A 25,829-nucleotide genomic window follows, 5' to 3' on the forward strand; every position below is an offset into this window, starting at 1 on the left:
GATATCAATTTCACCGTTCACAAACAGTGATGTGGTGGTGAAACACGGATGGCCCAGCTCCTAAAGCTGCAGGGTGCAGTGTTGCTTGCTCCAATTCAACCCCCTTACCTCAGGTATCAGATGCTCATGTAATTCACAGAAAAGCCCACATGTTTGACATAATATTAATTCTTAGCGACCTTCCTGTTCAGTTTGCTAAAGTGTCTTTGCTCTTGTAAGTTACACAGCCTTTGAATTTTACGAGCTGAATGAGATCATCCTGTTCCTGAAGGGGGTTTCACTGTCAAGCCTTTGTTGTCCATTGTGTCCTCTGTGACAGACTGCATGTGTTTTTTCACCGGGCTGGAGCCTCCGTACCCTCCTCCATTCAGGAGGGTGTCGAGAAAGTTCACACTGCTGCACATAGCTCAGGTTCTCATGTAATATACACAAGCATGTTTCCCTATCAGAAAAGTGTTGGATGTACGACCTCGTCATGCATCCAAGTGTTTTCCGTTGTCTGCACGACGGAAAAACAGACTTCCTTGATTCCTCTGGCAGCAACACATTTCTTGAGCAGGTTCTTTCGGGTGTGCACAAGGAATCTGTTTTGCATCCTGACTTCAGCTCGTATTACGCTCTGTTTCTTTCCCTATTGTTTCACAACTCACATTGTCTGTGGTGTAAAAGGCTGTCACATTGTCTTTGAATCCCTCTTGGATTCCCTCCTACTCACTTTCCTCACCTTTGGGTGAAACCAACTACTTATACTTCTTAAATTACTTTATTTCTGCAGCTTGTGCTTATTCACAGTTTTTTGTTACTGACTGTCTACATTTCTGACTCATACCTACTTTTTGAATGTGTTGCTGTGGGTCTCCAATCACCCTGTTTCTCCCTCCTATGCTTGTCATCAAAGGCTACACTGCTCTCTTCAGTGACTGAGCTACCATCTACTAATGGTGATACTGGACCAAGTTCAGGCGTAGTAGCAACGGGGTTGTACAGTTTCTGAGTTCAACCTTTCATTAGAAGAGTAACGATGTGATATTTCTTCCAAAGTAACATAGATTTAAGGCAGTGGTCTTCAGTTCTCAGAGAGGCATCCTCACAGCAGACAGAGAGAGTGAGAGAGAGAGAGTTGTGTTGGGCAGGTGGCTGAAGCTGCACTCACTGTTTTACAGGAAAGCTTTAAATGGAAGCGAACACACATCTCTGTGTTTTTCTCACAGTGGGCGGTCTGATAAATAGACTCATAGCTGCTCAAAATAACCTCTATCCAACAATAAAGCTGGAGATGTTCAGCTGCTTTTCAGTCGAACAGCTGGTCTTCCTGTACGTTTGCTGTTGCTGATGAGATCCAGACCCTTATAAAAATGTGCAGTATAAGGAGTTTGAGAGCAGTGGTGTAATTCTGCCCTAGATTAGCAGATTTATTCTGCCTCATCTAGGGACTGTTTTTGCTTTTCTAAAGTAGGACAGTGTAACTTGCGAGGTTTGTTTATGTTGTTACAATTTTAAGGCTTTGGCTTTGTTCTTTTGTGATCCAAGTAGTTCAGGCTTTTTTCATTTCCTCTCCACATTCTCAGTGGCTATAAAAGCAGCCATCCTCCTCCACTGCCTCTGTCAGGTGTTGCATATCCGCCAGGTCCCATTTGCAATCAGTAACTATTGTCACTTTTCCCTCCTCAAACACAGAAGTGCATCTCTAACTGAGCGCCCTAATTTCCTCTCCCTTTTATCTGTTGTTTTTGGCTGTGATGAAACAGGATGACTCTTTTGAGCTTGTTCACCAGGATGTCTTCCATGTGTTTTGTCACATGCCTGGGGGAATTAAACTAACTGAGCACTTTTAGCACAGTTTACACAGCAAATACAAGTCAGATTAGTTTGATCAACCATGGGTCTCTGAAATAAAAGACAATACACAATGGAGCCGCCTCTGACTAATTATAAATCATGAAAATGAGCAGTTACAGTCCACAATCTATTGTAGTTCTGTAGTTAGAGAATGGAAAGCTTTTGAAATGAGTTATTCATGCTTTTTTTTTCATGTATTATCCCCAGTGATTTCAATTGTACATCAAAACTAGGGGATTATAGGATTATATATATTGTGTTTAATTTAATAATTCATAAATAAATTCATTTTCGTTTAATCTATTTTAATCTCTGGAATGACTTTTCACTCATACATCAAAGAAGTCAAACTGTCACTTAACAGTAGATGCGTATGACTTGTTTTTCAGTCAGTCGAGGTCAGCAGTGATTCTTCTGTGGATCACTCATGATTGCGCTTTGTGTTTGTGCAGTGTCAGCCGCTTTAGGGTAACTGTGTATACAGTGACACTGAAGATATGTAGAGAAAGAAAAGCCCACTATGCTTCTGTTTTCACGCTGTGTCAGCCATTTATGCTCGTGTAGAGCAGCTGTAAATAGAGCCTCTCTGGCAGCTGCAGAGACTTTCATCTCCTGCAGGAAACAGTCCTCCTGACAGCTTTTTTAGAAGTTTCGGTCCCTCTCAGTGGTCTGTCTGCTGTGTGCTGTCACTCGAAGCTGCCACTGCCTCCCCCTCCTCCTCCTCTTCCTCCTCCTCCTCCTCCTCCTCCTTCACCTCCAGGAGACGAAGCAGGACAGCCGTCACCAGCTCTTTCCTGGAGGTCAGCTGTTTGACATCTGGCAGGGGTGTCTGCCTGATCCAGAGTGATAGCGCAGGACGATTCTGTTTTTAGCTCAGTGCAGGTCTCATCAGAATCAGAGGTTTGCATGAACTTGGTACAAGCACAAAATCCACAAAATCCATCCCTAAAGTTTCCAGCTAACAGTGACGATGTCAGATGAGACTCTCTGTATCATTTTGCTCTAAACTGCTGGTCATCTTAGCTTAGCGCACAGACAGAAAAAAACACTGAGCCTGACTCTGTCCAAAGGTATTAAAGCAACCCAGCAGCTCATTGATTAACATAAGTGTATCCAATTTGTTTAAAGATTACCAAAACACTCCAGTCTTTATACTAAGCTGAGCTAATCAGATGCTAATGGTGGTTTCATATTTACTGGACAGACGTGACAGTGGTTTTTTTCTTCTCTAATAAAGCAAATGATCATACTGTATATGCACTGGAATAAAACAACTCTAACTATTCTTTAAAGTGTCGGCCCATCAACTCCTGCCTTCTCACGCTTATGATTTCCATGAAATGGAACACTTTACAATAAGGGTCCCTTAATTAACGTTAGTTAGTACATTATTAAGCATTAATGTATAAACTAATGTGTTAATTAATGCTGAGTAATGCATTCATGATGATAACTAATTACATTATCCAACTTTTATTATTACTTAATAATTTATTAACTAACTTTGAGTAGTAAAACATTAATTAACTGCTTACTAATAGGCTACATTAAAGCAGAAGTAAGCGGAATGTTTGTGTTAATATAAGTCTTAAATAGTTATATCTTCCGACGGCAATCACTTATATAGAGTGTTTGGTCCGAAACACGGGTCTGTCAGTCACTCTGCTCTGCTGTAAGCCGAGGAGAAAACTTTCCTTGTATCCTACAACCTTTATCCAATGAGGAGAGAGAACGGCATAAAGGGGCGGTCCTCTCTGTGTGTGCAGCCAAGGGATGCGCGTGAATGTGGTGACGTAGGGACAAGGGCGGGGACTGCTAACGCCATCGGCTGACAGAAAGTTAGCCAAAACGCCCGGATCGCTTACTTCTGCTTTAATTAATGTGTTTCCTAAGTAATACATAATAATAATTGTTAATATATCTGTGAACAGTTAATTAATGCTTAATAATGTACTAACTAACGTTGATCAAGGGACCCTTATTGTAAAGAGTTACCAAATTTCTGATTTTTATCCATGATTCAAATGTGTAAACCGGAGGGATCAGCTAACCCAGGAAAGGCTGTTAGATTTTAAAGGCGGGGCGAGGGGGAAGGTTTCTTTTTAAGTAACTTGTGTTGAATGTTTTTGTTCATGCCCACGCCTCCACAACACGGTCACCATTACATATTGAGACTTTTCCAGGACGTTTTTAAGCCATTATATAGGATGCTGGACAATGAGTAACCGTCCTTTATAGGCTGGTTTGTCCCAGATCTTTCATCATCATCATCATCGCTGGGCAAAATCCTTCTGCAAACAGAAACCAAATCCATAAAGCTCATCTACCTGCACAAACATCACACAGACACGCACATACACACACTTACCAAATACGGTGGTTGCTTTGTCATTCTGCATTACATTTAGCCTGAGTTGAAAGTTAATGATTTCAGTGCAGAGTTCAAATGTCCGCAGCAGTCAGTTTAAAGAGTGAACACTTTGTAAAGACTGCAGACATGAAAGCGACCAGACTCCAGCCACCATGACACAGCACTTAACACTCCTGGTAGGTAAAATATATACATATCTATATATTATGAATTGTGTTTACCTCTCATTTATTCACTGAGAAAAAATAATTCAGATAGGCCTACTGTAACTTAAATGCTCTGAGTGATTGCAGCATGAAGGATTTAACACAGATGTGGACAACAGTAACCTCTGGGACATCTTTAATGGAAAAGCAGAATTTGTAATATTACATTAAACATACAGTAAATGTACTTTTATCCGTTAAACCATAAACATGCTTCATTTCTGCAGCTCAGTTGCCCTGTCGTGATCGCTGCTATTTTTATCTGTGGCATTGGAGGCACATTTCAATATGGATACTGCATATCTGTGATGACTTCTCCCTCTGAGGTAAGTAGAACTACAAATGTAGTGATATACAAGTAGATATAGAGAAAAATGCACTGCACCTCTTTTTGAAAAGAAAACCTGATGAATGTCATTTAATGCTGCTTCAGCTACAATGAAAATGAGACTAACGGCACGTGTGATACTTGCAGTATATAAAGGAGTTGGTGAACAGAACATGTCTGCAGAGATACAATGTCTCCTTGGAGCACTGGCAGCTCTCTCTCATCTGGTCCTTCACTGTGTCCATTTTCTGCATCGGTGGGTTACTTGGATCGTTAATAGCGGGTCCATTGATCTCGAGATACGGCAGGTTTGTGGACATCAACAGAAAAGACAAACAAAATTCAATTTTTAGCTCTGTTTTTTTTTCTTCTATGTTTTTATTAATGGCTTTATAGGCACATGCACAAAAGTCTCTGTCTCCCTGTCCAACAGAAAGCGATGCCTCCTGTCAAACAATTTAGTGGCTATATGTGGAGCTGTGTTGATGCTCCTGAGCCAGAAAGCCATGTCTTTTGAGATGATCATGGTGGGACGAGCCATCTATGGCATCAATGCAGGTGAATCTACGGCGCGGGGAAGCGAGTAAATCTCTTTTTTCTCCATCACTCTTGGCTTCCAACTTAATCCTACAGACAGTCGATTTCTATTTGTACTTGTGACTATTATATTTCTAAGCTCTCTGGGTCATTTTTCACCCGGTTATTGATCGTTATTGACTCCTCTGAGAATGTATGATTCCCTTGTGTACGCCTCCAGGAATCAGTCTCTCAGCTCAGACGATGTACCTCGTTGAATGCGCCCCCAAGAGGCTGCGAGGGATGGTGGGTGTGACCATTGCTACGTTCATCTCCTCGGGGAAGTTGTGCGGTCAGCTTCTGGGGATCAGGTGAGGAGTCCAGCATCACATATACTGAGGTCAGGTGGTGGTCGGCTCATATGACAGCCAACATGTGGGCCAGAGCTGTAGCCTCAGGACCCATGGTGTTTAATATCTTCAGTGTCATAAATATCATAGCACCACATATTAAACAATATACAGTATGTGGTGCTATGATATTTATAGTTTTATAATATTGTGCATTTTCTTGGAATTCACTTGATGCATCTTAACCTCCCTCTTGTGTTTGTGTCACCAGTGACCTGTTTTCAGGTTTTAAATGCATAAAAGTACCACATAAATTTGTTTATAGTATCAAGGCTTTTTGACTTTGTCAGGAACCTCTATTTAAACCAAACTATTTTTTCACAAATTTCTAAAATGCTCTGGTTAAAACTGAAATCATAAGTGCAAAACCAACCTTTTCATGGATAAGGAAGCCTAACAACATAACCAAGAGATGAGAAACAAATGGAATGATAAATAATTGTTTTTAGTGTGTTTTACAGTTGATTTAAGACTCGGGTCAAAACTGACCCTAACACAAGAGATGGTAGCAGAAAGCAAACACAAGACGAAGGTTAAATAAAAGCAGTGGCTGTTTTGGGTGATCTAGTCAAATAAGTGTAAAAAATCAATGCATTGTGGACTGGTGTCCATGAAGAGGCTCTGCCTGGGGACTTCATTGGGGGTGATGATGGAGAAACCTGGATGGATGTGATTGGGAGGAGCAGCCTCTCTGATGGTGCAGAGAGTGTTATTGGACTGTGCATAGTCTAGTTTCCTACTGTGCAAAAGTCTTATTAATCCAGTATTTGATATAAAAAATCTGGGGCTTGACACATTTTGTAAATCATTATATCACTGCAAAATGTCAAGGAGAAAGAGAAAAGCAGACATTTTGAACACTTATGGCTCTGGAAAAAAAGGACATTTCTTATTTTTAGCCACCTTCACTTTTATCAGGACTGAAATACCAGTTTTTTTTTATTAGATGTCCATGATCCTGCTGATTTTGGTGATCACCTGACCTTTCCTGTGGAACCACCATGAGGTTGACGGGCACTTGTGTTTTTGTGAAATGCTTAGTGTTGAACTTTTGTCTCCCCCCTCTGGGAGTGAGAGCAACGACACAAACGTTGTAGAGAACAAATTAATTCCCACATCATTCATTATTCAGGTAGAGTAAGTATAATAATTACATAGCCTACTCCAATTATTTTACAAATGCCAACCTGCCTAGAAGCAGTAATGTAACATCCGTGTCTGACCTCAGTCTCTTCTTTTAGCACTCTCCAATAACAAACGACACTCTAACTGCAATCGATGTTTGTCCTTGCTGTTGAAATCTTTCCTCTAAACACCAAGACTCTTTGTTTTCTGGAGCATCAGAAACATTTCTCTTGTGTTTCCCACCAAGGCCTCACCATGCTCCATCTGTCTCTGTCTATGGTTACTCCTTACACAATGTGTGTACATTGTAAACATATAGACTCAGCACAAGCACCTGATAAACTGTATGTTGTTTTTTTCATAAAAGCAGAAGTAAGCGATCCGGTCGTTTTGGCTAACTTCTTGTCAGCCGATGGAGTTAGCAGTCCCCGCCCTCGTCCCTACGTCACCACATTCACGCGCATCCCTTGGCTGCACACACAGCCCTGCATGCCGTTCTCTCTCCTCATTGGATAAAGGTTGTAGGATACAAGGAAAGTTTTCTCCTCGGCTTACAGCAGAGCAGAGTGACTGACAGACCCGTGTTTCAGACCAAACACTCTATAGAAGTGATTGCTGTCGGAAGATAGAACTATTTAAGACTTATATTCAATTTGTTTATTTCGGGCATGTCAATTTAAATCATCATCATCACACTTCATCATCAAATAATACAATACATGGCCGAAAGGGAAAAGCGGGAGAAGCAAAAGCTTATCTAGTCCGATATTAAAGCAGATATCATCGGCACGGCCGTTTCGGCTAATGCTGTGTTCAAGGCAGGCTTTTGAAACCGTAAGTTACAGCTTCAAGTCACAACTACGACTTGGTAGCGTTCCAGGTAACCCGTAGCTCGTGTTTTTACCGTCCTGTTGTCTGTGAAAGTTCCCTATAACGGCCACTCGTAACTTCCGACCCGTGAACTCGTACCAGATCGAACTGGTATGACTTCACAGGAAGGAAAAACACAAAGTACGAGTTTCCTTGAACGCACCATGAGTTAGCAGCCCCCGCCCTTGTCAGGCATCAATTGGTCCTCGTGCTACGTCACCACATTCACGCGCATCCCTTGGCTGCACACACAGCCCTTCATGCCGTTCTCTCCCCTCATTGGATAACACTTGTATCCCACAAGGAAAATTTTCTCCTCGGGTTACAGCAGAGCAGAGTGACGGAGAGACTCGTGTTTAGGCTGAAATACTTCATGTAAGTGATTGCTGACGGAAAATAGGACTATTTAGGACTTATATTAACAAAAACATTCCACTGATATCTGCTTTAACACAAATATTCCGCTTACCTCTGCTTTAAGTGTGGGCTACACCATGCAACACATGCACACTTCAGATATGTACATATAGACGACAGAGCAAGCTCTTCAGCACTGACAAAACACTTGAGCAGAGTGTGCAATGTGTAACAATGAATCTCTCTCTTGTTGAATGATGTGAAGCTGATGTTGCTCTTGCAGTGAGTTGCTTGGCACAGAGGAGCGGTGGCCTTGGCTGCTCGGATTCAATGGTTTCACTGCGCTGCTTCAGCTCGTCTCCCTGCCCTTCCTGCCCGAGTCGCCCAAGTTCCTGTTGCTGGACAGAGGAGACCGTGAGGCCTGCGACAAAGGTGTGAGAAAGCTTTTTTATTTATTTTTAAACTTATTTGTGATCTTAACACTTTTTTATGCCCCCCTCTCAGCTTTAAAGCAGTTATGGGGCGACGGTGACCACAGCGCAGAGGTGGAGGAGATGATGAAGGAGAAAGCCGCCCTGCAGAACGTCCACAACCACTCGGTGACGGAGCTGTTTCGCAACCGAAGCGTCCGCTGGCAGCTGATCACCGTCGTGGTCTGCTTCACCACGCTGCAGCTCTGTGGCATCAACGCGGTCAGTTACAGGAAACGCACTGAACACTTCTCTCCCAAATGTTGTCGCCTGCACTTTGAGATACTGACATTTCACCTCTTTATCTTAAGGTAATGTAGTGTACAGAACTAATGATCAGCTTCAGACCTCTACTTCCCAAAAACAAGGACTATTGATTTTGTCTGACTTTGTTTTCGTGTGAACAACAGTGAGGCTGATGTGCTCGACACTGGTCAAAAACCACTGGTGCACCTAAAGGAAAATTAGTAAAAATGTAGAAAAAAAAACATTTAACCTGGATCTGGATTCACTCTTTTGCACCTGATCTTAACCTGAATTGTTCCTGCTCCTATGAGGTCCTATAGTTTGCATTTTCTTTTCTGTATTTTGTTCTTTTTTTTGTTTAGTTTTAGTGACATTTGATAACAGTCAAACAAAAATGTTGCAAATGTTTACCTAGAAATAGAAAATAAGTGACATATTTCTCCCCTGAACTTAATCCTGCACTTCATGTTCCACCTAGACTCAAGAACGTGAACGTCTAAGTGTTTGAAAATCTTTTATTGTGGGGCTTTACTCTCCAGGTGTACTTTTATTCTTTTGATGTGTTTCGTGCGGCAGGAATCCGAGAACAGCAGTTACGTTACGCTGCTTTAGGAACAGGGCTGTGTGAGTTGGCCACCTCTCTCGCTTGTGTAAGTCTCATTTCGCTGTTTTTTGGTGTAATATCCTTTAAACCCTCACACAAATGTGTTTTTTGTACTTGTTTTACCAATTTCAGATGGCTCTACGCTCTTATATTTGTCTCCCAACATTCTCCTTTTATGTGAATCATCTGTGATGCCTGTCCTAATGTGTAGCTAGAGCTTCCCCATGTGGTTTACTGGTGAAACTGTTTTCATGTCGGCAGTTCATGGTTATTGAGAACATGGGGAAAAAGGTCCTGCTGTTCAGAGGGTACATGGGAATGTCTGCCACGCTGGTTCTCCTCACCATCACCGTGTACCTGCAAGTGAGTCACCACCACGTCAGCCAACGACTGATAGCAACTCATATCACTCATGAATGCAACTCATCCAACAGGTCTTTGTGTCTTCCTCAGGTTCAGGTCTCCTGGATGCCGTACTGTAGCATGGTCCTTATTTTCATGTTCATATTCTTTTTTTCCAGTGGACCAGGTATGTTTATCACATCAATTTTATTTATAGTCTTTTATCCAGTCTTTTATCTTTTTTTTTTAAGTATATTTTTTGGCTTTTTCGCCTTTATTTCATATAGCACATAGTGAGATAGACAAGAAATGGGGAGGCAGAGAGAGGGGGAATGACATGCAGGAAAGGTCAGCCCGGCGCAGGATTCGAACCGGGGACGCCTGCGTCGAGGACTGCAGCCTCTACATGGGGCGGCCGCCTTAACCACTGCGCCACGCACCGCCCCAGTCTTTTATCTTTTATACAGTTCTTATCATGCACTTACACTGTGATTTTATTCTATAGCTTCACTTCTACATTTGTTCATGCTCTTACACCGCACACTAGGCTTTGTAGTGTAGTGTACTGTACTGCCTCATTTGTGTTTATTTTAATAATTAATAAATAAATAAATTAGATTAATAAAGTATCTATCTATCTATCTATCTATCTATCTATCTATCTATCTATCTATCTATCTATCTATCTATCTATCTATCTATCTATCTATCTATCTATCTATCTATCTATCTATCTATCTATCTATCTATCTATCTATCTATCTATCTAGGATTTCCACATTGAATCAACTCCATGGTGTCTAAATAAACCCCTGCAATGTTCTTGCCCCTCAGCTGGAGTTACAGCTCCTCTTCCAGGGGAAATCTTCACCCAGTCATTTAAAACAGCTGGATACACGGTCGCCTGCTCCATAAACTGGACAGGCCTCTTTGTGCTGGGGATGCTGTTCCCTATCATAGTGGTGAGCACCGTGTTTAATCTTACTGAGAAAACATAATCAGGAGAGACTGGACAGATGTTTTGTGGTTAAATGCATCGCTCTCTGCTGACTCACTGTCTCCTCTCCAGGAGAATCTGCATCACTTCTGCTTCCTCATCTTCCTGGTCTTCTGCCTCACCTGCGGGCTCTATGTGTGGTTCAACGTCCCCGAGACCAAGAGTCGCACGGCGCTGGAGATCGCTGCTGAGTTTAATAAGATTCACTGCAAATCTGGGGAATCCAAGGAAGAATCCAAAAAGTCAGCAAAACTTAGCGAAGTCAAAACATATGATACCAAATTCTGATTCCACCGAGCTCAAACAATGTGCCAAAGCTGGAAGAAGACATTCATTTCTGATTGAGAAGATGTGCTATATATATATAGACCCACACACAAAGACAAAGTGTGAGGTAAAACTAACCATTACAGATCATGTGTCGCTGCAGCTGTGTGCTGTGAGATTAAAATGTGACTCTGCTGTCTTTCATGACTTGTCTTGTTTTCCTGTCCTCTAGAAACCTCACAATGTGCGTTTGTGTATCCTTAAGTTATTGGGTGAACTCCTATTATTGAACTTTAACATGTCCGGGACATGTTAAAGTTCAATAATGTATCTACTTTTGGGACATGATGTCCCAAAAGTAGATATTAGCACCAGTGGGCAGACAAGGCTTTTTTGTATTATCTTGAAACAAGGTTTGGTCATGGAGGTTATCAGTGGGGGCTGCGTGTTTAACCTCTGGCTACACTGATAGGCATCAGAACGTATAGAGTGACCGGTTGCATAAACTTCAAGCTCCCTGCAGCACAAATCGCCTCAAGTGAGGAGTGGTCACATTTGCATTGTGTAGGTTTATCCACGAGTCATGTGTGTTTAGCAACTGGAAAGTTTGAGGTACTTGAATACTTCACATTTTCCACAGCTATATACTTCTACTCCTTATTCATACTTATTTCGAATATAAATATTGTATTTCTTACCTCACTATATGGAAGCTGAAATAATATTTGTATACACAAATCAGCTTAATCCTATACATTACAAAAAAATACAGAACAGTAATTATAATTTTATCAGTCATTATAATTAATAACAATAATTATAACTGTAAGAATGACTATAATATTAACATTGACAGTGTTTCTGCCTGCAATAATAATGAATGATGTAATAATTAATATGTAGGCTTGTAAAGAACAAGTATGCAAATTAAAGGCCCAGGAGAAAGAACTGACAGCACAGACTTTTATTATCATGTAAAAAAGAAGAACTCATTGTTTATTCTGGACAAAGTGAAACTTTTATGGCACCATAAACCTCCACAACACTGTGGAGGTTTTTCCACGAGCCAGCATGTGGGTGTCAAAGTTGTTTTTTCTTCGGGACATGTCGCTGATAACATGTTTATGGTTGAGCTTTTTTGGTGCAACTAAAAACCTCATGAATCCTTTAAAGATCTGAAAGCTCTCTGCTTTGGTGGACTGACAGGCGTCGGGGAGGAAACTCCTACCAATTACGCAGACGTGCGGCCGCGGCACATGTGTGCGCCCCTGATAACGCAATCTGCACGTTCAAAGCTAACGTGTTGGACGACTTTACACTGGACGAATGCGGAGGACGAGAGGCTGGATGCGCGTAGTCAGCAGCCATTGACATCACCAGGCGGTGAGAAGAAGACACGGGGAGGAGTTTGTGCCTGCGCTGCAAAACTGAAAACAACACAGCGGTCCACGCCTTTAAAGTTTGTGTAATAGGTGGTCATTTAAATGCCCCCCTTCCCCTCCTCCTCCTCCTCCTCCTCCTCTTCTTCCTCTTATGACTGACCGCACAACAGTTGCATGTGAACATAACTGACAGGAGCAGGACAGCTGTGCAATGGATGCAATGGACACTGACCCCAGCAGCTCCCCTGATGGGCCCAAGTCGCAGAGAGTCTTTGATCAGAAGTGAGTGCTTTTCTTTTCAAGGCTATTTCTCACACATACACTCTGCACCAAGCTAACAGCCTTTCAGCTCTACATAAAAGTAGAAATTTGTAGAGTTTCGCTCATGAAAAAGCTTATTTCTATAGTTTAAACATCTGCAGATATTATTTTCTGTGATGTTACAGTAGCAAATCCAGTCTGGGAGATGATCTATAATCTCCACCGGTCTCTGCTGTCTGACATCCCTCCCCTGCTACTATCGCTTAAAGGGTTTGCACCATATCACTAAATATTTTAACCAGTAGATATTGAAACCCGCAGCCAGCCCCCCCCCCCCCCCTCCCTCCACTCCAACTGCCCCAGCATCAGATTCACTCGCTCCTGGCCAGCTTTTATTTGCTGGCTTGATCTCAGGAGAGAGATCCTTGATGCTCTGCAGCAACAAGCTCACTAAACAAGAGCTCGCAGGTAAATTATTTACAGCAACTCTATATGGATGAAGTGTCAGGCGGTGTTGAAATGGGGCCATCCACACTGGATGGGCTGCAGATAGGCCTCCCTGCCTCTGTCAGGGTGTCACTGATAAAGAGCAGCATCTGGGAGCGGGTGACACAGGAAACCACGTACAGTTACACCAGTGAACACAACAGTTCTGTAACGGACACATCAAGGGTCAGGTTTTTTTTTAAAATTCTAATTGGGAATCATTTGAAACAGTGGTGGAGATAATTGAGGGCAATGATAACATCTCAAGTCTCCACCCAGCTGTGGAGACTGGTGGGGGAGGTAAAAGCCAAAACCAGGTCAAAGGGTTTGAGTTTTGATTGGATTTTTTAATTGGTGGAGGTTTTGGCTTTCTTCCAAGTGAGGTGTGGACAGAGTTTATTGATTAAAGAAATACGTTTCTGTGATTGAAAATAGCTAGGCATCTAGTAAGCCACAATGAGGACAGCAGTGATGTCACAGAAGCACAACGGCAACAAACAGGGTCTCTTCACCTTACATGACTTTTGCCCGGGATGAGCAGCACGGCCTCTGGGAACAATTAAAGCAAACAGGCTGATAAGCAAAGACCCTGAGCGTGTGCTGCTGTAACACACTGAGACCTTAAGAAACCTCATCCAGACCAAACCCACCACAGACACAGATTGTGCAATTAACCCAAAACATGTCGTGGCTTGAGGTCGTGGGGTCACGTGTCTGTGGACTTTATCTGAGTTTGTGTTGTGCTCTTGATCACAGGGTGTTTGTCAACCGGAGCCTGACGCTGGAAAACATCAAATGTTACGGCTTTGACATGGATTACACTCTGGCAGGTATGTAAAGGCCGTCAAACACAAAGGTCTGGCTGTCACTGTTGAATTCTTCATTCTGGATTCACGATTGTCTCTTAAACAGGTCACATAACATTTACTGACTTCATGCAAATTGGTGTTTTCTTTGTACACGTGTTAATTTGCAGCATACAAGTCCCCTGACTACGAGAGCCTGGGCTTTGAGATGATAAGAGACAGAATGGTATCTATCGGATACCCACACGAGCTCCTACGCTACACATACGACCCCAGCTTCCCCACACGGTTTGTCCTTAAATCTGCCTCTCTAACTCAAGACTCAGGATACAGTGGAGTCATCCATTTATCTAATTATGCTGTGGAAACACAAAATGAAACTCAAACCAAAGTTCCCTGGATCAAACAAGGCCCTTCTGTTTATTGCTTTTTAATAAAGTTTTCTTTGTCTCTTGTCTGGGGAACTCAGATTTGGGAAGGAATAAATGATAATACTGCACCGTTGATAGATATGAACACACCATAATTAAAAAAAGCCAGAAGTTGGTTAAATAATGAGCACAAAACAAATGTCTAATCCTGTAATGTCTTGATGACCTTTCTCTCCTTTTCCTTTCTGCTCCATTGTCATTTCCACCTTTAGTGGTTTAGTGATTGACACCACATACGGGAACCTCCTGAAGGTCGACTCAAATGGGAACATTTTAGTCTGCAGTCACGGCTTCCGCTTCCTCAAAGGGTAAAGTTCAAACTTTTAAGCACACACACTCTCTTGTTCTCCTACTTTGTAATGAACCTTTACAGCTGTGAACTCCAGTAAGGTCAGACAGACACAGCGAGGAAGACAGAGAGAGAGGACAAAAATTAAAGTTAGAACACATTGAACAGACAGAACTGATCATAAAAAGGTTTAAAGTAAAAAGAAATATCAGTAGAAATATTTTTGTCTGGAGACGTGACATTGAAGATTGAGCAAATTTAGAACTAGGCATTATTATATAGAACATATTATATAACATCTGTATTAAGCAGAATTTAGAAGTCATTGTACCAGACTTGTGTAAATTCCCACTAATGCAGCTTATATACATACACATACTTTTACAGCACTAAAATTCATTGTACATTTTTCCTCTGGTACATTTATGTTGCTTTTGCAGTAGATGTATTATATGTATGTAAATCTTAAAACCACTGACTGCAGTGAGATGAACAGCTGAGACGAGTTCTCGGAGTGTGGTTTTCACTTGTGTTTCTGCTTGTGTGTCTAATTTCTATGCTCACAATAACAAGCCTTGCTTTTATAGCCCTGGGATTTAAATTCATTTTCTTGTCACTGGTGTGCATGCAGTTGTTATACTGACTTGTGTTTGTGTTTTACAGAGAAGACATTCACAACTACTACCCCAACAAATTCATTCAAAGAGACGACACCGACCGCTTTTACATCCTGAACACACTCTTCAATCTGTCAGGTGGAAAATGTACCTTTTGTTTATATGTGTAAAATTACAATCACCATATATTACTAGTTTATTTTCCTTCGTAATTACACAAACAAATTGATCATTTTATAGAAAATTTAAAAAAGCTATAATGTATATGCTGCCATCCAATGGAAAATGTTTCTCTGGGTTTGCAGAGACTTATCTGTACGCCTGCCTTGTGGACTTCTTCACCAGATGCAAAAGATACACAAAGTGAGTTTTACTACCCCCGTGAGTCTGACTGCTCCTTTCTGCTTCTGTTTACCTCTCAGCTCTGAACTATTATAAATCAACAGAGGAACCAACTGTTAAACAAACTTTCAACCGTCTGTTTTCCAGGCTGCTAAAAGGTTACCAGCACGGAGACCTGTTCATGTCCTACAGAAGCATGTTTCAGGATGTTAGAGATGCAATGGACTATATTCATGATACGGTAAATTAACAACATTTATATTGACACTCACACACAGAGTTTTTTTATTAGAGGAAATGCTATACAGTATATAATGTGTGTCTGTACTTTGTCTGTGTACTAAATGTGATATGTTTTTGCTGTGTAGGGAGTCCTGAAAGAACGAACTATAAAGAATTTGGAGAAATATGTGATGCAAGATGTGAGTTCACTGTCCTCATTAAGAACCAATTAGATTTTATTTCTGACAAAAATGAACAGATGAATGTTTTCTTTACAGGAAAGGCTTCCTGTGCTTTTGACTCGAATTAAAGAGGTGGCCAAAGTCTTTCTTGCCACCAACAGTGACTACAGCTACACTGAGGTGAGCGTAGAAATGTGTCTTCATTTAAAGGGATAGTTCACCCTAGAATGATATTTCGCTCATTATCTAAAATGTTGACTAAGGGCCATTCAAAATGTTCTAGTAACGTGTGTCCCTTCTCTGAGTTACAGGGGGTCTTGGAAATACCTGCTGGAAAGTAATGCTAAAGTAAGTCAACTGTCATTTCATTTAAGTTCTTGGACAATATCATAGCTCATGTGAGTGTAATGTTATTCTTCAATCTAGACTACAAGTCCAAAAAGGTCCTGGCGCACCTTCTTTGACCTGGTGGTCGTAGACACCAGGAAGCCTCGAAGCTCCTCTCTTTGCAGAATCTCGGGGACTTCGCTGAGACCGCACTGATAAAGAGTCCAGCGTGCTGTATACAGTATTTACACAGCGATGTTGGCACGGACCAGGAAGAGGAGCTTTTTAAAATAATATATGACTTATTTAATTTTTTGGACACAGGACACGAAAAGCTTGATCGGGCTTCAGCGACCTCCAGACGGGACAGTTACATACGAGCAACATGGAGGTATATTCAGAATATGTAGTTTTACTTTAGAAGCAGCGGTGTCTCCTTTTTTGTTGTTAGCTCTGCCCTTTGCAACCGTTATAAGGACATGCACTGCTACTCCAAGACCCCTGATACAATCAACACTGGGTGGAAAAGGAGAACAGTTTTCTTGAGGCGATTATTTGCACTATTTTGACCACGAGTCAAGGCTTTACAGATAACAGTGGAAAATGAGGCTCGACTCCCTCATAACATTTGGGGATTGGGAATTTCTACAAAATGTAATTAAACTCCAAAATGCATGCTCATGCTTCACAAGCCAAGAAAATCGTTGTGTATGTACAAACACATTTTTAAGTAACTAAATTTAAAGGGATAGTTCAACATTTTGGCAAATTGGCCCATTGCCATAATCTCTATAGTCATAGCAGTAGGTCCTGGCGTTACCTTCTTTGACCTGGGTGTAAGCTCAGTTCTTTAGAACAGTGGAGCGAAGCAGCTGGCTGCTCAGAGCTAACACGGTATGAAAAGGGAATTTCTTGGTTTCCCTCAGTAAACTCATCAAATACACAACCCAACAACTAATAAGGCTGCCGTGGACAAGTTGTGAGCTGCACAGGATCACAGGAAAGCTGAGATCGGGACATAACAGAACGTTACCAGCACAGAGTTGTTTTAGGAGGTAAATTCAGGCAAAACCGCTGATAGCGCGTTGCGTTCAGGGACAGTTATTTCAGCAGCAGACTCTTTTTTGTATTTACCTCGAAAACGGCTCCTTTTGGTAACGTTCCATATTAAACTCATAGGAGCTAAGATGGACTGCAGGTACAATAAACACAACTTGGAAAAGGAGAACAGTTTTCTTGAGGCGATTATTTGCACTATTTGATGAGGGAAACCAAGCTTTAGCCTCCATAAGCGTAGCCCTGAGCAGCCTGCCGACTCCGCTCATATCCGTTCTAGAAATAGCTTACTACAAAATGTAGCCTAATTAACGAACTCCTACTGCTATGCTATAAGCCGAAAATCGTTATGTATGTACAAACACATTTTTAAGTAACTAAATTTAAGGTTACCAATTTACAAAGTCACAAATATAGCACTGAAATATTTTGCTTTAAAATTCATATTAAAATTATGTATATAAAAAATCTAAACAAAACAAGCAACTTCACTATAGTCTTTATGTATTCTTAGTAATTGAAATCTTAATTGTCTGAGTTTGTACTGCAAATAGCCTACTTTAATATGTCAATACTGTCAATTACGTTTCGTGCAGTTTAAAATTGGAAAATGTTGATTTAAAACAAAAAAAATGGAAATACAAATGCAATCATTCATTCTTATTGATAAAAATGGTAACAAAATTGTAGGGGCGGTGTTTAGCTCAGTTGGTAGAGCACCCACCCCATGTGTTTTTTTTTGTTTGTTTTTTTTTGTTTTTTTTTAAAGTATATTTTTTGGCTTTTCATGCCTGCTCATGTGACAGGAAATGGGAGGCTGGAATGACATGCAGGATAGGGCCGTCCGACGCGGGACTCGAACCGGGGCCGCCTGCAGCGAGGACTATAGCCTCAACACATGGGGCGGGTGCTTTACAAACTGAGCTAAACACCGCCCCCACCCCATGTGTTAAGGCTATAGTCCTCATTGCAGGTGGCCCTGGTTCAAATCCCGTGTCGAGCGGTCCTATCCTTCACGTCATTCCCCCCCTCTCTGCTTCCCATTTCCTGTCTCTTTCTTGACTCTCCTGGCAAAAAGCCCCAAAAAATATACTCAAAAAAATATAGTTGTAATATAAATAGTTAATAATTTAAATATTTATTGTATGAATTTGAACTGCAAATACTTACAACAATAATACTTTATTATTATTAATTTAGTGCTGGTTTAGTTTCAGTTGCTCATAAAGTTGGAAGTTAAAGCAGAAGTAAGCGATCCGGTCGTTTTGGCTAACTTCCTGTCAGCCGATGGAGTTAGCAGTCCCCGCCCTCGTCCCTACGTCACCACATTCACGCGCATCCCTTGGCTGCACACACAGAGAGGACCGCCCCTTTATGCCGTTCTCTCTCCTCATTGGATAAAGGTTGTAGGATACAAGGAAAGTTTTCTCCTCGGCTTACAGCAGAGCAGAGTGACTGACAGACCCGTGTTTCAGACCAAGCACTCTATAGAAGTGATTGCTGTCGGAAGATAGAACTATTTAAGACTTAAATTAACACAAATATTCCGCTTACTTCTGCTTTAAAAATGATTATAACATTTCTTGGATTTCATAATATGCATGTGTGTACATGTGACGTGGATGTTTTATTTAATATTTCCTTCAGGTTCCTCCGACATTGTCTGTGATCTGCTGGACGTCAAAGGTAAGAACATCCTCTACGTTGGAGACCACATCTTTGGCGACATCCTCAAATCTAAGAAACGTCAGGGCTGGAAGACTTTTCTGGTCGTACCCGAGCTCACCAAGGAGCTGCAGGTGTGGGGGGAGAAGAAAAGTAAGAAAAAGTCAATAACTAGTTACTGTTGTGATTGTTGTGGTGGGATTCAAAGTTGTGATGACTTTTTCCTGGCTTTCAGATCTTTTTGAGGAGCTGAAACGTCTCGACATGTTCTTAGCTGAAATTTACAAGTGAGTTCATCACTACATTTCTCTTACTTAATTAATTAACTCTGGTTTATAAGCCTTTAATAAAAAATATGGTTCATTATGAATTAATAACAAGTAATGTGGAAATAATTAATATATAATACTGTATGATTTATTATCAATTATCTAACTAAGTATCTAATAATTTACATTATGTCATTCTTAAAGGGATGGTAGCATTTTTATAAAGTGGGGTTGTATGATCTACAAATACCCCCTAAGTACTTTAATTACAGTAGAAGACTCTCTGCACTCCTCCCGTTATCAACGCCAGCCCCAGAGATTTACAACATACATTGTTGTGAATGGACCCAAAGAAACGGCCTATTTTCGCGGCCTAAAAGAAAAATACACAGTTCCATTGTTCGCTATAATATAATTTTTTCCAGCCCTTCAAAGTGCAGGAAAAACGCAGTTTTTAGTTCTGGCAGCTAACCACTGTAACATGTCATCACCTGTGCAGATCAGATGGCTCAGCTAACCCGTGGCTGCCGGATTGGGGATACTGAGTTCAGGTTAGCGCGCTATTTAAACTGCTCTTATTCCTGCCGCCGCGAAAATAGCTGGCCGTTTCTTGCAACCCACCTCCACCCCAGCTAATGTTGGTTGCTCTGCTCTGTCTGGGTTTTCTTTGGGCTGGCGCTTATGCTAACGGGAGGAGTGCAGAGAGTCTTCTGCCTCAGGCTTTCCACGCAAGTACGTGTGAAAGGGGCTATTTGTCCCAGAACAGTACCAACCGCCAAATTAAACTGAAAAAATAAATATCCCTATTTTGACATAGTGGTCCTGACAGAATTTTTTTCAAACTTTTAGATATTCATATCAGTTGGTTAGCTCCAAAAAAAAATGCTTGTGTACTGCAAATTGAGGGGCTGAAAAAATGTAAGATTAAGGATCAATCCTTACTTAAGGAAGTTAAGGTTTGTTTTGTATTATGTATAACAGATAAGTCGTTCATTATCAGCTAATCAATCACTCTTTCCTCCAAAGTATTTGTTGGAATCATAAAACTTTGTTGATATTTGCACAGAGTCTTACTGCAAGTTAAAGGATAGTTCACCCAAAAAATGAAATTCGCTCATTTAGCATTTAGTTGACAAAGGGCTAGAAGAATTTCTCAGAGTCCACCGTAATTGTCCTCTGAAGTTTTGTGGTTTGGCGTAAGGCCGTGGAGTCCAGTTAACGTGCAAGGACACCAGAGCTCTATCCGTACATCACGCCATTCACAAACCCAAAACATCCAATTCACACTCACAAAGAGGCGCTACAGTAACAATAATTTTAAGCACTGACGCCGGCGCAAAAACTTCAGATGTCATGAGGACGACCAGGAAGAGGAGCTTCGAGAAGTTCCGCTACAAACTGCTGGGACATTTGTAACATCAGCTCCATTGAAACATTTGTTGTGATGATAATTTCAGAATGATTTATTGCAGCATAAAAGAGCAGAGTCTGTCACATACGAGCATCCTCGCAGGTATTTGGATGTTTTTTGTTGTGTTGTTTTTACGAAGAGCTCTGGTGTCCCAGGCTTTGCAACCTGTTTTATGCTACATGCACTGCTGACGCCAAGACCCCCTGGACATGTCCTACGGACAGACGGGCAGCCTCCTGCGCAGCGGCTCCAGACAGACGCTGTTCGCCAGCCAGCTGATGAGATATGCAGATCATTCTACTGAACTCCACCTTTAAAGTACCTGCTATTTGTAGATCACTACAACCCCACTTTCAATGCTATCTCTTCATGGTTATTTTTTCAAACTTTTAGATATTCATATCATGTTAAAAAAAATAGCTTGTGTACTAAATTACAAAAATGTAAGATTAAGGATCAATCCTTACTTAAGGAAGTTAAGGTTTGTTTTGTATTATGTATAATGCCCCATGAGGTTCATTATCAGCTAACAATCAGCTCTTTGACCCAAAGTATTTGTTGGAATCATAAAACTTTGTTGATATTTTTGAAATCTTGGTTTAAAGCACAAACTAAGGTTGTTATAACCAGAAGTCTAGTAACAATTCAGGCCGTGACTTTAGGATTTTGGTGGCCTCTGTATTTTTTGTTTGTGGCACCTGCACTCAAAATCCTGACATCAGCGCCAAACACCCACCAATTAAGGTAGACACTCACTGCATTTTAAGACATTACTTTATCCCCTCATGAGGTTTGAGGCCATTTTAATAGACTCTAGTTACATATTTTCATAAATTTGTAACATCAGCTCCATTGAAACATTTGTTGTGATGATAACAAACTCAATGATTTATTGTCAGCATAAATTAGAAGTCTCCGCATTAACACTGAGTGGCGTCTCAGTTTGTTTGCTGTATACAGAAATCCTTCCCAAATGCCCCTCCCCAGGAAATTTATTCCTGTTTGTTTGAAAAATGTCAAATCCCTTGTGAAAACACACCTTCAGACTGAGACATGTCCTAACTGTTTGGTGCTCCTGAAATAGGATATGAATACAGTAATAGATAAGTGTAAAAAACTAGTCTAAAATGAGTTTTGTACGATTACCTTTTTGAGCACAAATGTTGTCATTCTGCCGTTCTATTTTCACCAAATGTCTCAAATGTGAGATAAAAGAAGCTGAATATTGACTTCACATTACATATAAAGCTCATAGCGTGCACATGCAGACCTCAGGATGTTTAAATGACTTGATGAACCTGATACCTTTCTGATCATGTGGCCCCCCACCTAACGGCTGTGGCCCTAAACAACCGCATAGAGTGTTTATGCCAGTGGCCGGCCCTGATTAACATTTTACCTCACCTTTACTGTTTATAATTGAGGGTAGGCTAAAGGAATCAGTTGTTGAGACTTTTATTTCTTGCAGTGCTGCATGGGGAGAGTTGACTGAGACGAGACAGAGGAAGAAAACGTGAAGCGGGAATCTTCCGATGAGCTTCTACCTGTCACAGACACTTCTCACTCACTGATGACGGTGACTCTTTGCACCCGTGCATGCATGAAGGGTTTGTTGCAGCCATCTTGTGCCCACTTTGACAAAAAACAACGACAAAAAAACAAAAACAAAACATAATCTCTTGCTCCACCTGCTGGATATGAATTGCATTACACGTGCAGGAACGTTTACCAGCTAGTTTAAATTTTGTATTCAGAGCAAGAACTGACTCAGGGTTACTGTACATAGGAGTGCAAATTTGACTGAATTTGTTTTATATTTTCCTGTGGTGCATGTTGCACTTTTGTTCTGAGGTTTGTGTAATGGTTTTTAAGAAGCTACTTTATTTATTCGTTATTTGAACAATTTTTTAGTAAATTATCTGACATATATTGTTAACATAATGAGTTTTTACTGTCTAACAACTGAAACTAAACATGCAGTTGTATGTGCTGTGAGAGGATCTTGGTATTATTAACACTGAAGGACATGCTCATACAGTTGTTTTATACTGTGTTAGTGACTGTTGAGACAGTTCAGTTTCTTGCAGACAGTTTTCACCGGGATTATTTGTTTTGTAGAAAGTGGTTCCAGCGAAAACTTAACTGTGTTTTATGGATTATCTTGAATAACCGGGACACTTTTTTGTTCCGAGCACCACAACAAAAGTAAAAATAAATCCATACCTGTCTAATTTAGGTTAATAAAGCCAGAGCTTCAAATACTATAGAAGTTAAAAGCAGCAAATTAAATAATGTGTTTTTTTTTCTTGTTTGTGTGAACCCTCTCTTTAATCTATTTATTGTTGGTGTATATTTTTCTTCCCTGTCCTGTTTCCTTTTCCTGCCTTTTGCTTCTACATCTGTTGTCCACTGGATGGCAGTGAATCACCTCTGCAACAAACCTGCAGGTCCATCCCTGTGTGCACTGACTAAATGAAGCAAAATGATTCTTTACTCACAGCAAACAAGTTTGAGCTTCTACCTGATGAATCATTATTATTATTGCCTTTTTTTTTAATCTATTTTTTTTCTGTGAATCACTGCAGTACCAGTGAAATGTGTGTTCTCACAAACCTCTGCAGCAAATACAGCAGCTCCTCTCTTGGCTGACTTCAGATCAGTGCACGTTTCTGTATGTTTCCTCCTGGTAAAAAAAAACAACACAAAAACAAACTCTTGCTTATTTTGCTGCATGGCGTCGTCGCGGCGGCAGCAGGTGTAGGTGTCAGGAGGCTTCAGCAGCGTCTTCACTCACCAACAAAAGCAGTGAAATAGTCAAAATGTGATATGTGAGCTGCCTTTTAGCACACAACCCCACCCCCCCCAACTCCCCCACCCCCGTGTGCGCTCACACACACACACTGAAAGACACACAAACCTGTGAATTATTGTAATACACACAGTCTGTATTTACCTCTTCTCTTGTTCTGTGTTTGGTTCAGACAGTCCTGCTCCCACGAGAGCTGAGCCGTTATCAAGAGATAGCCGAGAGGAATTTGTTCTCTCTCTGTGTCTCTCACACACACACACACACAAGCACACACATGCTCACACACCGCGCTGCATGATACCAGTGCCCACATGTGATTATGTATGTTTTCTTTTTTCTCCACACACAGCACAGGAAATGGTACATTGTTCTTGCAGGGAGCAGTGTGAAGACTCTCGCAGTTCTTCCTGCACTGTTTGTTCACACAGCATCACATGAATTTCACTCTGCAGAAAATCTTTACAGTAACCATTTAGTGCTTGACTGTTATTGATCTTTGGTGTTGATATTGGAGGTCAGGGTATGAAAAGAAAAGCCAGTGGAAAAAGCTCCTTAAACTTTCAGCTTAAAGACATGGTTGGAAACAAAAGGAAACCATAAAAACATCATTCTAACTGCATTAACCGTGAATTCTGACTTTTACTAAATTGTATTCAACTGCATTTAAAATATATATATTTTATTTTTTTCAATCTATTTGTATTGTCACGATTCATTCATTACTCCCTGCCAGTGAAAGTCTCTGGATTTCATGACACTTGCTGCTGTATAGTCTTTCAAATAAAACAGGAGAGGAAAGTCCAAATTAGGAAACACCCACTGCATTTAATGGCACCTCCTCCTTCTACACACACACACACACAACCACACACACACATTTCCTAGATGATTTCATTTCCTGAATGAGAGCTATTTCGGTTTATTTGGATTTCCCTTGTCATTGTCTGCTTGTCACCTGGATTTATTGTTGTCGTCTGTTTTTTTTCTCATTTTATTCATTCCATTTGTCAGGGTTTTATTTTCTCACCTGCACTGATTACCTAACACGTCTCCTACGTTTTAAATGGCTCATCCACTCTGCCTCACCCATCTGCACATACACCAACAACCCCAGAGCTCTGTGACATTTGATGTTTGATGACACGCAGTAATGATCCCCATCTGTGTTTTGATACAATCTTCTTCATTTAAACTCTCATTATAGGCTACCATTTATTATTCATTGTACCAGTGAGCGATTATGTCGGCCAGATCTCCGACTCTGCACTACATCTCCTGTCCTTTGGATGGCATTAAACTGCCACTCTGCAGATTTGAATTTAAAATACCCAGAAACCAATGTGGAGCTGAATGATGTAGAGTGTGACACCAGACTAACAGCTGCCTTCATGTGTGAAGACAGACAGGACATTTTCATCTGAACTCATCATCTGGTTACAACAAACTGAAGGAGGAAATGGCACAAATACCACAGTGTTGGAGGTAATATGAGTAATATGTGATGTGTGTCGTGCTGCAAAAATTTTCAGCTCTTAGTCAAAAAAAAAGAAAAAACCAAAACCAAAACCATAACTTTTAGCCCTGAATGTAAAAACACTTTTATTTTTTAAATTTTTTTGTGTGACTTTATGTCTTCGTCTCCAGTGGGAGCTGAAGCCTTTGAACAAGCTATAACTGGCTTTTGGTCACACACACACACACGCACGCACGCACACACACACACACACACACACACCTTTTCTTACTCTGTGACCCCCCTCCCCCACCCCTTCCCACAACACAATACACACTGTGACTGTGTGAAAAGTATCAGTTTCTCTGCTCTGTTGTTTCTAGTTTCACCCATATGTCACTCTGCACAAATATCTGTTTACCCTCCACTAATAAAGAACCTAATAAAAGCTTTAATAGAGATTTGAACACAGAGGAGAAGGAGTGGGGACGGTGGCTGTTTGCTCCAGTGCTGACGACGACTCACTCCAATGTGATTTCAATTTGATTATAACACAAAACATGAGAACTTTTTTTTCCAAAGGACTTCCCAGAGGTTCAAAGTATAAATATTAATGTATGAGTCAAAAATATAAATCAAGTTATCAAGATATAGAAGGCGGCGAATCATCAAAGCACTTGGCATCTGCAGCACTTCATATTTCATTAAAATCCCTGCTGAAGCGTTTAGCCAGAGGCCTTCTCACCAACTCTCTGCCTGTGGTTTTCAGCATTATTAGCATTTTATGTCGTGGCTTTTTATTTACAATGTAAAATATTTTACTTATTCAAGTTCAAACATGACACTTCAACTTTTTTAGCTTGTGATTTTCTC

General features: G+C 40.9%; 2 protein-coding genes across 2 annotated transcripts; both read left to right on the forward strand.

Moving 5' to 3' along the window:
- Nucleotides 1–4,265: 4,265 nt before the first annotated feature.
- Nucleotides 4,266–11,155, forward strand: slc2a11l (solute carrier family 2 member 11, like). Its single transcript, XM_085792428.1, has 12 exons — nucleotides 4,266–4,386; nucleotides 4,644–4,742; nucleotides 4,892–5,052; nucleotides 5,178–5,302; nucleotides 5,502–5,631; nucleotides 8,306–8,454; nucleotides 8,527–8,714; nucleotides 9,278–9,388; nucleotides 9,604–9,705; nucleotides 9,796–9,871; nucleotides 10,519–10,646; nucleotides 10,754–11,155. The coding sequence occupies exons 1-12, from the start codon at nucleotides 4,363–4,365 to the stop codon at nucleotides 10,967–10,969; spliced, it is 1,509 nt and encodes a 502-aa protein (XP_085648554.1). The 5' UTR covers nucleotides 4,266–4,362; the 3' UTR covers nucleotides 10,970–11,155.
- A 1,235-nt stretch (nucleotides 11,156–12,390) lies between these two features.
- LOC146977431 (cytosolic purine 5'-nucleotidase-like) lies at nucleotides 12,391–19,305 on the forward strand. The gene is made up of 11 exons (XM_085794324.1): nucleotides 12,391–12,612; nucleotides 13,834–13,907; nucleotides 14,054–14,171; nucleotides 14,527–14,622; nucleotides 15,267–15,358; nucleotides 15,526–15,583; nucleotides 15,710–15,803; nucleotides 15,931–15,984; nucleotides 16,063–16,146; nucleotides 18,975–19,167; nucleotides 19,250–19,305. The coding sequence occupies exons 1-11, from the start codon at nucleotides 12,542–12,544 to the stop codon at nucleotides 19,303–19,305; spliced, it is 990 nt and encodes a 329-aa protein (XP_085650450.1). The 5' UTR covers nucleotides 12,391–12,541.
- Nucleotides 19,306–25,829: the final 6,524 nt, after the last annotated feature.

This window comes from Trachurus japonicus, chromosome 12 (genome assembly GCF_045865225.1).
Source record: "Trachurus japonicus isolate A0001 chromosome 12, Traja_1.0".
Classification (NCBI taxonomy): domain Eukaryota; kingdom Metazoa; phylum Chordata; class Actinopteri; order Carangiformes; family Carangidae; genus Trachurus; species Trachurus japonicus.